Source organism: Rattus norvegicus, chromosome 3 (assembly GCF_021556685.1).
Source record: "Rattus norvegicus strain SHRSP/BbbUtx chromosome 3, alternate assembly SHRSP_T2T, whole genome shotgun sequence".
NCBI classification, from domain to species: domain Eukaryota; kingdom Metazoa; phylum Chordata; class Mammalia; order Rodentia; family Muridae; genus Rattus; species Rattus norvegicus.
The window spans coordinates 79,619,932-79,636,040 of record NC_141536.1 but is presented as its reverse complement, the minus strand read 5'-3'; the positions used below and the strand labels follow the sequence as shown (position 1 = coordinate 79,636,040).

At 44.4% G+C, this 16,109-nt stretch overlaps 1 protein-coding gene across 4 annotated transcripts in view; it reads left to right on the top strand.

Moving 5' to 3' along the window:
- Positions 1 to 16,109, top strand: part of Ttc17 (tetratricopeptide repeat domain 17) — a 110,151-nt gene that overhangs the window by 48,681 nt on the left and 45,361 nt on the right. For 2 of the 4 annotated variants that reach the window (NM_001107752.2, XM_087651918.1), the window contains 1 exon segment: positions 9,204 to 9,374. The exons of the other annotated variants lie outside the window; for them this stretch is intronic. In NM_001107752.2, coding sequence (NP_001101222.2) covers positions 9,204 to 9,374 — 171 coding nt within the window. 4 annotated transcript variants of the gene reach the window in all.

The following is a 16,109-nucleotide window of genomic DNA, read 5'->3' as shown; positions in this document are numbered from 1 at the left end:
CTCCCCCTTTCAGAAAGGTTGTTAACAGAACACACACTACATAGACAAATGCAGTGTCCATTCTTCACTGGGGGGGGGGGGGGAGGGTCTTTAACCTTTTTTTTTTTTTTTGTAAGTGACTTGTGCCTTTGGTGATGTTTTTAAAAGACAACTTAAATGAATTCCCAGTTTGGAGACATTTTCAGAAACTGAGTGCTGTGCACTTAACCCTGGTTTGACCATTGGATGATGGCTGCTGAGTTCCATGGACTGATGAGAAGAAAATATCGAGTCTGTTAGGAAAAGAAATGGATGAGATAATCAGATGACAAAGGAATGTGTCCTTTGGGGTGTTCTGTCTGTAAGTTTGGATGTGTGTCCCTTCTTTGTCCATGCTGATACTCAACCCTAGTGTTCCCAGAGTAGGACAGCAGCTTACAGAGTGGATGTGAGAAACCACAAACCCAGTTAGGATGCACATCGCTGTTGGCACCCAAGTAGACAGACAAATCCAAAGCCTATCTCTCCTCACATCTGAATTCAGAGCCTCCCTCCTGCCCCTGCAGTGGGATCTGCAGTAAAGGAGGTGGAGATGTGCGTTGCTGAAGAACTGTAGTGGATTTTTAAACTTTAATTCAGACAGAGGAGACCTAGTGGTAAAGACACAGGCTATCAAACCTGATGACCTGAGTTTCATCACCAGGACCATATAATGGAAGGAAAAAAATAGACTCCCAAAAGTTGTCCCCTGACTACACATAGTATGTTTGTGCGTGCACACACATGCGCACGCACGCACACACAGAGCACTAAATAAATATAATTAAAAATGAATTCTATTAATTTAATTCTACTAAACTTTAGCTTAAATATACTCGCTATGCATAGTGATGAGATTCCTGGCGCTCACACCTGTGTCCTGTGAGGAACCATTAGACCCAAGGCCTGAACAGTTATAGAATTACTAAGTCTCAAGTTCTTATTTTAAGATGCTATCCTTATAGTTTACTAAACTCAAGAAATTCAAGGTGATTTACTGAACCCAAGAAAGTAAAGCCCACTTTGCACTGATGGCCTTGCATCATCACATCCCTGTTGTGGGAGGAAGGGCCAGCCTGCTGCTCCCACCAGGAACCTCTGTTGGCGGGCCCTGTTCCTGTTTGTGCTGCTATACTTCCACTGAAAGTGCAGGAATGGGACGCTCTGCTGTTTCCTTTCTTAGGCATCAGGTGATGACTCCTAACATGAAGCAGAAGACACATCAGAGCTTGTCCTTTGTCTTTATTGCCCCTATACGCACACTTTCCTCCTCCTCCTCTTCCTCCTCCTCTTCCTCCCCCTCTTCTTCCTCCTCCTCCTCCTCTTCTTCTTCTTCCTTCTCTTCTTCCTCCTCCTCCTCCTCCTCCTCTTCTTCCTCCTCCTCTTCAAGATATATTTAATATGAGTACACTGTAGCTGTCTTCAGACACACCAGAAGAGGACATCAGATCCCATTACAGATGGTTGTGAGCCACCATGTGGTTGCTGGGATTTGAACTCAGGACCTCTGGAAGAGCAATATGTGCTCTTAACTGTCAAGCCATCTCTCCAGCCCTGGCTACTTCTTTTTATCTCTACTCTGAACTCCTCCATATGCCTCTGGCTATTCCCTCCCTCATGTCTGTATTGAAAACCTTCTCCTTACCTTCACCCATGACACCGTGGGTGGTCATCACAGTTTATACTTCATATCTGCTTTTTACAAAATTTAGAAATTAAACCAAATTCTGGCATATAATTAATACATTGTATGTAGTGTGCCTTCTTTAATGTATGTATACACATGTCCACTCCAAATTCCTACTTTTGTATACATGCACACCTTCAGTAGCCCCACAGCCTTGCATCCTCATCCCACAACCAACCCAAACATCTTTGAAGGCCTCCCTCTGCCCTGTGACTGACATGGTCCCTGTTTCGTTTGTTTGTTTGGGTATTATTGTTTTCTGAGATCTATGTAGCCCTGACTGACTATTCCAGTTCAAGATCCATTGCTTTGTAAACCAGCTCTGGCTTTGAACTCACAGAGATCAACCTGTCTTTCTCTCCCAAGTGAGGGAATTAAAGGTCTACACCACTGTGCCTGGCTCTTGGTCTGCTAAGTATACATGATATAATCAGTCACTCTGGCCATGCTTCTTGAGAGCACCTCCATGGCCATCATGTCCTCTGCCCCTTCTGTGTTTGGTGCACTCACTTGAGTGGTGTGGTAGCTGATGGTACTTGGGGTCTGATTATTCTGAATGCCTGTGTAAACAAAAAAGTAAAACAAGTAAATAAGTTGTTGGATCCCTGTTTAGCCAGGGTGCTGTGTAGAACCCATGTCTCATATGCACTTGTCAGTAGAGAGGTCTTAAGTCTGCAGTTACTACCTTAGTAGGAAATAGAAAAAGGGTAGTCTTGTCGCAGTTGCCCACGATAAGCTAACAGATATTCTCTAAGCCTGCTTCCATTATTTTTAATTCACATTGCAAGCAAGTATCTCTTTTGACTGAGATTCAGAATTAGTGTCTGTGAATAAACCAGGAATCCTGAGGAATTCATCTGAGCTTAGTTCCTCAGTATCCTAGCTGGGAGAATAATTCCCCAAGTTAAAGTATGCCACGTTTAAATTAAAAATAATAACTAACGCCTATGGTTAGTGGCTGACTTCCCTATTATAGACTTCAACACCAAAAATGTGGAAAATGATGGGCACACAGACACCACACACACAGAGAGAGAGAGAGAGAGAGAGAGAGAGAGAGAGAGAGAGAGAGAGAGAGAGATACAGCATCACATGCTATGATTCTATTTTTTTCCTTCCCTACTCTGTCCTGACTCATTCAGCTCACCAGGAGGGAATCCCAGTGAACACCCGTGATTGTCAATTTCAAGTGTCTTGGAAAGATAGCTTCTTTCTCTCTGGCAGTGTACTTTTAAGGTCAGTCAGTATATAACCATTACTTTAAAGTTCCTGCGAAGAACTTCATTGGGCAGTAATTGCTGAGTAAGAGACCTAAGGAAGAGTTCCTGCTGATAAAATCATTTCTTTTGTTTTCCCCCAAATAGAGAGCAGCGTAGGGCAAAGGGATGAGGCAACTTCATCAGTTTCCCAGCTCCAGTCCTTAGCACCCACTCCCTGTGTTCCCTGTGCTCCCTGTGCTCTGTGTGCTCCCTGTGCTCCCTGTGCTCTCTGTGCTCCCTGAGATCCCTGTGCTCCCTGTGCTCCGTGTGCTCCCTGTGCTCCCTGTGTTCCCTGTGCTCCCTGTGCTCCCCGTGTTCCCTGTGCTCCCTGTGCTCTGTGTGCTCCCTGTGCTCCCTGTGCTCCCTGTGTTCCTTGTGCTCCCTGTGCTCTGTGTGCTCCCTGTGTTCTCTGTGCTCCCTGTGCTCCCTGTGCTCCGTGTGCTCTCTGTGCTCTGTGTGCTCGCTGTGTTCCCTGTGCTCCCTGTGCTCTGTGTGCTCCCTGTGTTCCCTGTGCTCCCTCTGTTCCCTGTGCTCCCTGTGCTCCCTGTGTTCCCTGTGCTCCCTGTGCTCTGTGTGCTCCCTGTGTTCCCTGTGCTCCCTGTGCTCCCTGTGTTCCCTGTGTTCCCTGTGCTCCCTGTGTTCCCTGTGCTCCCTGTGCTCCCTGTGTTCCCTGTGCTCCCTGTGCTCCCTGTGTTCCCTGTGCTCCCTGTGCTCCCTGTGCTCCCTGTTGTCTCTGTGTTCCCTGTGCTCCCTGTGCTCTCTGTGTTCCCTGTGCTCCCTGTGCTCTCTGTGCTCCCTGAGATCCCTGTGCTCCCTGTGCTCTCTGTGTTCCCTGTGCTCCCTGTGCTCTCTGTGCTCCCTGTGCTCCCTGTACTCCCTGTGTTCCCTGTGCTCTCTGTGTTCCCTGTGCTCCCTGTGCTCCCTGTGCTCCCTGTGTTCCCTGTGCTCCCTGTGCTCTGTGTGCTCCCTGTGTTCCCTGTGTTCCCTGTGCTCCCTGTGTTCCCTGTGCTCTCTGTGCTCCCTGTGCTCCCTGAGATCCCAGATGCAGTGCTCTGAGTTCTTACTTCAGCAGTGGTTTTGTTAATGTTGTTTCCTGAGAGTCTCCGCACAGAAGGGCAGCAGCTTATCTCTTCATTCCAAATAAAGAAACATGACAAAAGTGGATGGTTGATTTGACCAAGTCTGTGTGCCTAGGCTTTAGCTAAGGCAGAACTTGATTTTCTGGTATGCAGTGTCCGTCCTATTTCTAAAAACCGAGGGTACCTAAAGGGCTGTCACCTATCACCTCTCCTGACACAAAGGCTTCTCTTGCCAATAGGATTCTTCCTTACTCTAGCAGCTTGCCCATTAACTCCAACACTAAAGCTCAAAGTCCACCACAGTTAAAATTTCCTGTTAATATTTAAGTCCTTTTATGTAAGAATGGTGAAGCACTGAAAGCTGTGGTTTTCTTCAGGGAGTGATTTCTTTTGTTACTTTGTTTTTTAAAGATTGCTTACAAAAGGAGTAAATATGAAACAATGATATAACTTGTTTTTAAAGCATTCATGGGGCATTTCTGTGTTACTTGCTTATAAAACAAAATTCAGTCTTATAACTGCATAATTTTGAGTAGAAGGGTAAGCAGGAAAGACCCAGAAAACCTACTGAGAGTATCTCATGTCTGTTAAAGGATAATAGGCTTGCATTTTCCCCTCAGGTGCCTTACATCTAACTGAACCTAGCAGAATCCTATCTATAAGGTGACTTATCTCACAGCCAGAAGAAGACTACTGAACAGTGTAGCCTAAGCGGTCTGAGCAGGGCTAGAGGCAAACCTTAGAATACTCCATTGTTCACAAAGCCCACTTTGCCTTCAAATTCTAGCTCCCATTACCAGTCAGTTCAGTTATCGTGTCTTGAGAATTCACTATGCTTGAAAGCAGTGCTCCTGTTTGGGAGGGGTAAGGATCTTAGCAGGAGCAAGATTTGCTTATCAGTAACTTTGAGGATGTTGGACTTTTCGGAGCTAAGTGTAGACTGAGTTTCCTTCGTGTGTCTACCCTTAGGGTTTGTGTTGCGAGGTGAGCACTCTTACAGTGAGCCTCAGAGACTGCAGGGCTAACTGGGAGGCTAACTTACAGCAAATGCCCTGGGGCTCAAAAATGCTGAATTGGTTGCTGTTGTCCTCAAAGACACACACACACACACACACACACACACACACACACACACACACACACACACACACTGGTGTTAGGCCTGTATCGCAGTAACTTCTAATAGCCAGAAGGTTATATTACAAGATTTTACAGTGGCCAAAGCTAAAAGGCCTTGTTTTAAAGTCTAATCAGATCAGGACTGCCTCTTGTTCCTTTGTAACGTTCATGGGAACAACACTAATAACAACAGCAGCTTATCCTACATTCACAGTGCCCTCACTCTCCACACTTAACTCACAACACATGAGTGAAGCCGTACGATTTTTAAACTCAGTTCACAGATAGGGAAACTGATACACAGAGGTATTGATTAATATTGATACTTCTGGAGACAGACTTTGCCCTCAGGAAATCTGGTTCCAGGCTGTGTTCCTGACTACAGTCACAACAAAAGAACTGAGCCATCTTCTCTGTGATCCCAGCTGGAGCTACTTGGCTGATTTCCAGAGTCTTTTACATAGCCTCACCTTCCTGATACTGGCATTATATGTGTGCACTACCACTCTGCCTCGGATTTACCTTCTCATGGAAATGGTAATTCTCATTAGGAAAAGGAAAATAGTCTTCTAGGAATTTGGTGAATAGAATTAATGAAAAGAAAAGAGGTTCACCTATCTTTAGAAATGACAAAAGTGCCTGAGAACTTAATTTACTCTGAAAAGCTATCCTCAAAATCAGTTGTGCCTCTTTCCCTCAAATGATTTACACTTTGACAATGAGTATTGACTAGCTCTCTTTTCCACAACACTCTTCTAAGCTAGGTCAATATTAATAATCCCAGTGTACAGCAGATACTCCAAACAGAGAAAGGGCATTGAGTTGCTGAAGCTCCCACAACAGTTCCAGGAGCAGAAGTGCCCTCCTTGGAGTTTCATGCTTAGCTGAGATTGCTCTCCAGTTTCTTACTTCTAAGAAAAAAGAAGATTTAGAATTGAATAAAGTGTAAATGCTTTATAAGCAAGCCCAGGGTGTTACGCATAGAAGAAAGCATGTCTTACACCTGGGACCTTGTTAGCTAAAGCATTTCATTTAAATCATGATGTTCTCTTATAAATTATGGGTACATTTCAAAGTTAGTCTAAGCCATAGAGTGTCCTCAATTTTACATTAGTACAAAGTAAATGTGGTATATAGAAGACTGTTTCTACTTTCTCCCTGTGTGTATCTGTCTGTCTGTATCTCATTAGAGTCTTACTATGCTGACTTCAAACTCATGATCCTCCTGCTTCAACCTACTCATCTATCTTGGGTGTTGTTTTTTGATACGGGATCCAATACTTTATTATCTTTAATAAGAATATAATTTACTAGAAAGTTAACTCATGTTTTTTAAGGCTTATTGGTTCTCTGAGTTGGAGTATAAATGTACTATGATCTGTAGAACACAGACCGTAGCTCTTTCTAAAGCATTTCATTAACACTCCCCCACATCACTCACAGACAACTGGAAATGTAGTTTTAAAGTTCAGCAACTTAACTTCTCTCTAACTCAGCTACTTAGACAAATCACAATTAACTCAAAACCATTGTTTTTTTAACTACTGATATAAGAAAGTTAGCATTAATAGTTCTTAATCTTCTTTAAGATTTATTCTTTTAATTATGTATATATTGTATTTGTGTGTGGATAGTGCCTAAGGAAGCCAGAGGCCTTAGATCCTCCTGGAGTGGGAGTTGCAGGTAGTTGTGAACCACTGGACACAGGTGTTGGTAGCTGAACTCGGGTCCTCTACAAGACAGTTGTGTACTCCTAACCAGTAGCCATCTCTCCATATGTTCCCTGGAGTTCTCTCCATATCTCTCCCTGGAGTTCTCCATATTTAACGCATTGGTTTTCATTGAGCTACTGTGATGCTTCGAACCGCTAAGAAATGGCTCATTCACAATAACTTCTGTTCTTCCTTCTCTCTCCCCTTCCCTTTTCCCTCTGGGAGATCCTGCCTGGGCATGTGATGTGGAGGGAAGGCAGTCTTCAGCTTCACAGCTCCTGCTTCCCAAGAGTGTCCAGGTTTGATGCTATTTAGGAAGACCAGTTTTAGCTTTGAGGTCTTTTGAAGATCATGCCTCTAAGACATTTTCTTACTGTAGACATTTAAAATAATGAAAATTTTTTGTAGTAGGAAAAGGGAAAGAGAAACAACAAGATGTGAATGGTAGCTCAAAAAACTGAGTAGGCCTTTGCTTTGATAGTATTATAGTTCACATGACTTGGGTCAAGGTGAAAAGGGACTTGGTTGGATCCTTATCATTAGTATTTCCTCTCTGCTTTTAATAGTCATGCTTATTCATATCCAAATCAAGGCTTATCTCTGGAAGTGTGAAGTTCTTCATAGTGCATTAAAGTCACCTGGGTGTGGAGAGTTGGCCATATTGCATTTTATATTGCATTATATATTTCAGTGTTGTTATTCTTAGTTCTCTGTACTTAATTGTTCAAACCAGATGGTGAGAACACAGGCAGATACCAGTTGGCACCTCTGTCCTCCAGGGTGGAACACGGGGAGAAAGTGCAGTTCCAACTGCCTGTGGCTCACTCCCCATCAGCCCTCCACGGACATACATATGCACGCACACTGTGAGGCTGGTTGGACTCCTTGTGGCCTCTCAAACACAGGAAGAATTCCTGTTCCTTTGGCTCCGTTGTACCTTCTTCTTTGCCTATGATGCTATCTTCCATCCTGCCTGTTAGGTCTTCTGAGTAGAGAACGATAGGTCTGACACAAATTCCAGATTCACTACGTAGCTTAGTTCGATTTATTGGTATTTTCACTAAGAGTCAGTCCCCTTGTATCTAAAACAAAGGTCCTGAACAGTTTTTCTAAGGGCTAAGTGGAAGGACTGAAAACACAAAGCACTCCATAAATGCTGGCCCATTTGCTTACAGTTTCCCTTCCGCAGGCTTAGTGGGTGCTTCAGCTACAGCTCCAAAAGGACTTACTTGGCACTCCATGCCGCCTCAGCATTGTTTGTCTTCTATTTGCTGTCTTCCCAAGCTGCTTGTAAGTTTTTTGAAAGCTCAAACTCTCGAAACCAAATCCCCAACTTTGGCAGCATCTTTGCTGTATGTGAGAAGCATTGCAGTGGAAAGTGACGCCCTCGGTCTGTAGTCATGCACGAGCGTCCCGCATGGAGGAAAGCAACAACATATACCCTTAACCAAATGGTCATCTCTAATAAGAAATCTGTGGCCTTCCAGTGACTGCACCTTCAGTGACTATGTACATAGAGCAGAAAGGCGGAAAAGAGGCCCATCCAGTGCGCTAGACCATCCGGAATAAACACTGGCAGTGGAAAGTTGTCATAGGCTGGTTATTAGCCCAGACCGGGAGTTGTTCATGCTAACAGACCTTCCTGATAGGAAGAAGTCCTTTAACTCGACGGCACCACTGTAGTGAAATCAGTCCCTCTGTGTACATCAAGTGGGTATCCACTGTGGTGAGATCAGTCCCACTGTGCATCAGGCGAGTAGCCAGAAGTGCCAGGATTTCATTTAAGGTGTGTTGTTTTGGTTTTAGATCGTCTTTACCCATGTAGCCAGAATGTGCTATCTAAAAGAAAAACAGGTCACACCACAGGCTTAATGTGGGATTGCTGTCACTCTCCTTTAGTCCTACCTTGGGTTTGTAATACATGTATGTCCTTAGTGGCCCCTCACCTTTTGGTATGTCTCATTTTCAGCTCCACGAAAGAAGAGCATATTTCTCTATAATCCATTATTCTCAGATATACCCAGATTCTATGTTTCACACGTTTTGTTTAGCTTTGAGGGAGTATTTTATAGCAGTGGATAAAACAAGATCCTAAGGTTTGATCCTTGTTGCCTGCCAGCTTTTCACCAAAATCCCTGATTCTTACTCATGGTGGCATAGCAGCCAAAACTTGAATTTCAGTGCAAACTCTTGAACCACATGCACTCCTCTGGACTGATTCCTGCATTGTCTGAGCTGACACCTTTGCTCTTGGTGTTTCGGGGCCTTACATTATGAGGCAACTTGAGAGATGTTTCTAATGTATGTGTCTATGTCTCTTGTCATTGAGGTCATTGTCATGAGAAAACCCTGGACAACAGCCATGACAAACAGAAATACTTTGCCAAGCCACAGTCATTGGATGCTGCTGAAGAAGAGCCCTCTAGGCACGGAGCAGACGAGGACCCTGTGCTGTCTGTTGAGAACGCAGGGAGGGACTCAGATGCCCTTAGACTTGAAAGTAAGTTGATTTGACCCAAGCTGCGCTTCTGTGGGAAAATCAACTCCTGAACGCTAGGCTTCCGCTCTCCTCTTCTCTCCTCTCCTCTTAAGAGTTTGTTTCCTCCTTGAAACACCACTCATGTAGGGTGAACATCAAATCAGGAGGGTGAGCATCAGACGCTGAGGCAAAGACACTGCAGTGGTGGAGTGCTCTTCACTCTTCTCCACTCCAGTCCCCTTTTGCTAGAACAGACCTGATTCATGCATGTGCAGGCTTTCTTCTCAGGGTATCAGTCTGTGGAGTGAGGCACTGTCAAAAAGAGAGTCCCTGTGGCTTCTGGAATCCTTTACCCTGACCCTGGCCTGTCCTCAGATACTCTTTTGACCCTGATCTGTCCTCAGATGCTCTTTGACCCTGGCCTGTCCTCAGATGCTCTTTGACCCTGGCCTGTCCTCAAATGTTCTTTGACCCTGGCCTATCCTCAGATGCTCTTTGACCCTGGCCTGTCCTCAGATGTTCTTTGACCCTGGCCTATCCTCAGATGCTCTTTGACCCTGGCCTATCCTCAGATGCTCTTTGACCCTGGCCTGTCCTCAGATGTTCTTTGACCCTGGCCTATCCTCAGATGCTCTTTGACCCTGGCCTGTCCTCAGATGTTCTTTGACCCTGGCCTGTCCTCAGATGCTCTTTGACCCTGGCCTGTCCTCAGATGCTCTTTGACCCTGGCCTGTCCTCAGATGCTCTTTGACCCTGGCCTGTCCTCAGATGTTCTTTGACCCTGGCCTATCCTCAGATGCTCTTTGACCCTGGCCTATCCTCAGATGCTCTTTGACCCTGGCCTGTCCTCAGATGCTCTTTTAACCCTGACCTGTCCTCAATGCTCTTTTCCTTGCCCCACCTCTCCTTTGCTGTGTCGGGAGGATGCCTATTTCCTGAACTTGCTCCTCTCTCCTTCCCCTGCAGTATCTTGCCCTGGGCGTCACAGAGTGCTATGAATGCGGCAGTGACTCCCAGGCTGTTTCTGAGCTCAGGCGTCCGCTCAGCTCCAGCCTGATGTTGGTAGGCTCATTATCTTGATGTACAGGTGCTTTAAGTCTAACAAGCTTGTTGTCAAACTTGAGTTTACTTTTGCTCTATTTCCTGAAATGTATAATTCCCATAGCTGCAACTAAAACTCAACTCACCCAAGGCCCAATTTATTTCCTCAGTCTCTAAGACCTGTTGTCTCATTTCTTCATCTACTCTCTCCGCTGGTAACTGACTCAGACTGTCTTCACTTCTGCCTTTCCTCTTAATCTGTTTTCCAATAACTATAGCTTTTTACCTTGTATATACAACTGTCTGTGTATGCATACATAGGAGGTATATATAAAATCATAATTATATAGGGGTGTGTATGAGTGTATGTGCACATGCCTTTCCATATAGCGGGAACAGACAGAAACAACGCAAGATAATTCATGTAATTGGTGCAGAATTTTCAAAGCAGAAGCAGCCATTTTTATGGATTTCTGGTGTGTCCAAAGAGTTATTTCTGAAATGCAGTTTTGATCAGGTAATTTTCCAAAGCTTAAGTTTTTCAGTAGCTCTATTCTGTATCAGGAGAATCTAAATTAATATGGATTTGTGAAGCAGTTTGGCCCCCATTCTGTTTGTAACTGTTTTATTAGCATGAAGTACAGTATCCATGCTGCTCTCAGGACAGGCTTTTAAACCTCTGAATCTTTTACCCAGACTGACAATGACCTCTTCAATGCTTTGCTCTAAATGGACAAGCCCTGGGCTGGGACACATAGTTCAGTGGGCAGTTCTTGCCTAACATGCACAAAGTCTTGGATTTGTTCCCCAGCACTGCATAAACTGGGCATGGAGCTTCACTTATAGGGAGTTCAAGACCAGCCTACTTTATGTAGCTGTCTAAACGAGGGAGAGAAGGAAATCCTATACATTTCCAATGCAAACCTTCTCTGTGAAGCATTCACAAAAGTTCTCAAACATGTAAGGAACTCCATCTGCTATCTTGTTCCTACATTTAAAAACATTTCCTATATTGTGATTTGTTTGTGTGCCTTAGCTCACATCACAGTATGAGCTTTTACCAAGATTTTTGTTTACTAAAAGAATTTATCTTTGTGTGTGTGTGTGTGTGTGTGTGTGTGTGTGTGTGTGTGTGTAGGTGTAAGTGTTTTGCCTGCATGTATGTTTGTGCACTGTGTGCATGCAGTGCCAGTAAAACCCAGAACATGGCATCAGGGTCCTGGGACTAGAGTTAGAGAAGCTTGTTAGCTGCCATATGCATGCTGGAAAGCAAACCCAGATCCTCTAGAAGAGCAGCCACTGTTCTTAACTGCTGAGCTATCTCTCTAGCTGCTAAGATTTATTTTTATTTATTGTTTCACTTATCTAAGTGTTTTGCACATGATATTCAGCATGTATGGATGAATATCATGGGAATGTCATGGTGCCCCTGGAGGCCAAAAAAGAACTTTGGATCCCTGAAACTGGACTTTCAGATGACTGTGGGATACTTGGGTGCAGGGAACTGAGCCTAGATTCTCTGCAAAAGTGTCAAGTACTCTTACCATCTAACTGTCCAGCCCCACAATTTTTTGTTTATTTTTCCATGAGATAGAGTCTTACTGTATGATGCTAACTGTCCTGGAACTCTCTAGGTAGATCAGATTGAACTTGAACTCAGAGATTTACCTGTCTACTTCCCAAGTGCTGGAATTAAAGGTATGCCCCCACAATACATATAGTTTATTTTCATTATTTTTTTATTGCTTATGTTAGGGTTTGTGCAAATAAATGCAGATGCCCACAGAAGCCAGAAGAGGACAGCTGATCCTCTGAACCTGGAGTAACAAGTGGTTGTACCCACCTGACATGGTGCTGGGAACTGACCTGAGACTCTGCACGAGCACTCCTAACCACCCGCCCTCTCCTTAACACCTAGATTATGAACTTTCTATATACCATGTCCCATGAAATCTTATATTAATTAAATATGGTATTTGCCTTATGTGGATTAAATTAAAATATTTACTTAGTAGGGTCAGTAGGATGGCTTCTGCCAAGGCTAATGGTCTAAAGTTTGATTCCTAAATCTACACAGTGCAGGGAGAGTACTGACTCCCACAAGTTACCCTTTCACATCCAAACATGCCCATGTCTGTACACATCTATGTGTGCATACACAAACTTCATAAATACAATGTTTAGAGTAAATACTAATACAAAAACCTTTTCTCCTGCTATTAACTGTTTAAAAGCTCATGTGTGGGAGAAGCAAGTCAGTCCTCAGGGAGAGCACCACTGGTGTTAATGACTGTGTCTTTTCTGCCCATGGCGACCTTCACCCGTAGAGGTTTAAGAAAAAGTATTGGACTTTAAGAAAACTAAATCTCACTTTACCAACTCAAAAGAATTTATCCTTAAGCTGGTCAGTCGTTTGCTCACTTCCAGTGAGGATGAGTCTCTCTTGATGCCTGGCAGTCTCATGTCTTCTTTGGCACCAACACACCCACACAGTTCTGTGAGCGTCCTGAGGTTGCTTGGACTGAGAGTCATCAGAAATTACACTGAGTCATGCGGAGGGCTATTTTCCCCATTTATAGACACGGTCCGTATTCTAGTTACAACTCTGTAGTAGCTGGGCTGTTCATGACTACCACATTAGTCATTATTTTTATCTAGGACAATTCAGAATAAAACTCAACCACAGTTTTGCCCTGTCTCCCTTTCCTATAGCACATTATTGCCTGAGACAGTAGTCACCTGACATTTCTGTATCTTCGATTCCATGTTCCCGTGTGGGTCTCTTCAGCCCCCATACTTAGGATGAGTCGTAGTTACCATGACCGAGACAGATCATTTCTGAAGGCCCCTTCAGCATCATGCAGACTTATCTAGGCAGACCCTTTGTCCTCTGCTGATTCTGCTCACACTGAGAAGAGTGAGCACTGTTAGCACTCACTTATATGACACCTTCTGGGGTTCTTTTTCTTATCACCTAGGTACCAAGAACATGTCCACAGGAGGACAGACTTGGGTCGCATGTTCATAGCAGTAGGCTTCCTCTGCATGATTATTTACTAGTTGTAACAAGTCCTGCTTTTTACCATAAAATATGTGCTTTCATAGACACTAGAGACATTTGAAAAGTCCAGTTTGGGGGAAAAAATTAAAGAAACACAAGTAGTTAAGTCCTCATTAGTGACCATTAACGGTAATAGTAATTTCTACCGTTTGGTGGCATTTTATAACTTGCATGGTATTGTGTATCATGTACTAACCTGTCAAATAGATATTATTAAGCTCACCTTACAGATGAAGATCCAATTAAGGCTCAGGAAAAAGTTTGGTAGGTCTGGCGGATTGTCGGTAGGTGGCATATCTAAAATTCATATTCAGCCTCCCTATGCATGGGGTCTCATTATTGGTGGGTTCAGAAATAGAGGGACGATAGGTAAGAACATCGAGTTTAGTTGATAAGAGAAGTGCAAAGATGATCTCAGACTGAAGGTCAGTGTTGGTCAGAGCACGTACATCCTACATCTGTCCACCTTACATAGCAACACACTTTCTCTGTAGATGAAGGAAAGAGCTTTGCTCATGTATCCTTCTCTAAAGTTCCATTTTGGTTAGAGAGTGAAGTTATACCATAGAGTTTTTGTCCCTGGTCCTTGGTCCCTTTTATAGTTATAGACCCTGGTACCATGACCCAGCTCTGTGGCCAAGTATTAAATCTCAATGAGCCACCTCTCAGGACCAAAATCCGTGCCACTCTGAAGCACTTGTTAACTGAAGGAGTCCAAAGCCTGGGGAACCACTTGCTTTCCTGGACTGTCCTCAGAGTTGTTGCTGTCGTACTGACTCACAGTCAAAAGGAAGCTCACTGGCCCGTGTTGCTTTCACCCGCTGAGCACACCATGCCCGCCCTCTTCACTTCAGTGTGAGTGCTTTAAGCTGGACTTCGCTCTCTCATTATCGTGCTGATAGTTTACACCAGTGCTTATGTGGTAAGTCCCTGGTAGACCACAGCTTTGCACCTGACTGAGTATGATCAGATCACTGACATTTAAGGAGGACATTAGGGCACCAGAGTTGCTCGGGGCTCTACACTGGTTGCATCCTAATTTGGAACAAAGTTTGTCTGTCCTGTATATGGTATCATAATTAAAATTAAATAGACGGGGCTAGAGAGATGGCTCAGCAGTTAAGACCACTCACTGACTGCTCTTTCAGAAGACCCAGGTCCAATTCCCTGAACCCACACACAGCAGCTCGCAACTGTCTAACAGCCTAACAGGAGCTCTGACACCCTCACACCAGTTCATATAAAATAAAAAATTAAATAAAATTCTTTTTTAAAGTTAATATACTCTGATGGCCTTCGCAGTGCCCACCTGTAATACCAGTACTTGAAAAACAAGGGCAAGAAGGATTGAGTTGAGGTCAGTTTAGGTACACAGCAAGCTCAGGGCCACCCTGGACGATGCAGCCACTCAGTTTGGCTGCTCCACAGTCCTGTCCGTAAGTCAGACCTGAAGCGAGTAAGGACTTTGATGTGAACCCTGCCTCAGTCTTCCTAGCTAAGTATTTGCTCACATTGTTTCTGAGCAGATGTCAGCAGCCACTCTTCCCATGTGTCACCCTCAGTTCCGTGGTCCCTCATTTAATGTGCAGTGGGGACTTTCACCAAGTCTCTGTCTACTAGCATAATCAACTAGGAATTCCTTAAACCAAGGTTCCCCAGGATTAAACTTGAATGTCTATATGATTTTGAAACAGAGAAATTGTGCTAAGCTGCCTTCATTTAAATTTGAGCTACATAATCTACATTCTCGGCACCTCTACTCTCCGTCATTCTTGACAGACTAACATGGCAGACACTCTCTGAACCCATGTGACCCTCACTGTGGATACTTACATCCTCTTCAGAGTCACAATATTTATCCTCCATTTCCCAAGTGTAAACGGTGCCTGGGAAAGAAGACGAAGTAACAGTGGAGGCGTGCGTGCACGTCAGTCTCTGTGTCAGTTTATATCACACCATCTGCCCCATGGGCTGGAAGCCTGCAGCTCTCCTACTGCCTGCTTCCAGCGTTATTCCAACTCTGAGATTCCGCCACCACCAGGCCTGTCAACATATGGAAGGCTGTATTTCCAGTAAAGGACGTCTGTACAGGACACTGCTCTGCATGGGGCAGTGTCTGCAGATAAGTTCTTCCCTCCATTCTACTCCAGTCTTTAAGCCCCATGGGTTATGTTAGTCCAGCCCTCAGCACACCACTAAGTGCCAGCAACTAATGTTAGTGATTTATCTGATAAACGCATTAAATCCTCACTCTGCTCTATCACCTTCTCCTCCCTGCACGTTCTGTGAACAGCATTCTGTTCTCTGTTCTCGTGCTCAGACTGAGAACTGACAGCCACCTCACAGAAAGCCCGACTATTCCACACGAGGCTTTAAAATCCTGAAGTCATACTTAAACATCGCCAGTTATTTCCTCTGAAGTTCCCTTTGCATTCCCAAAGTCAGCTTCCTTTGTTCCATGAAATGCCTTTCTAGTCCCACGTTCTGTCCTTTCTTGTCCCCCGCCACCTAGGCCATCACGAGCTGATGCTGACGCTCCAGTCCTAGACCTGGGCTATCCTCGTCCTCATGGCTTTCACACACTTCATTGTCATTCTGCTTAAAGAGCAAGTGGACCCTTTTGTAGGAACCCCACCAGAGAGTTTTAGTGTCAC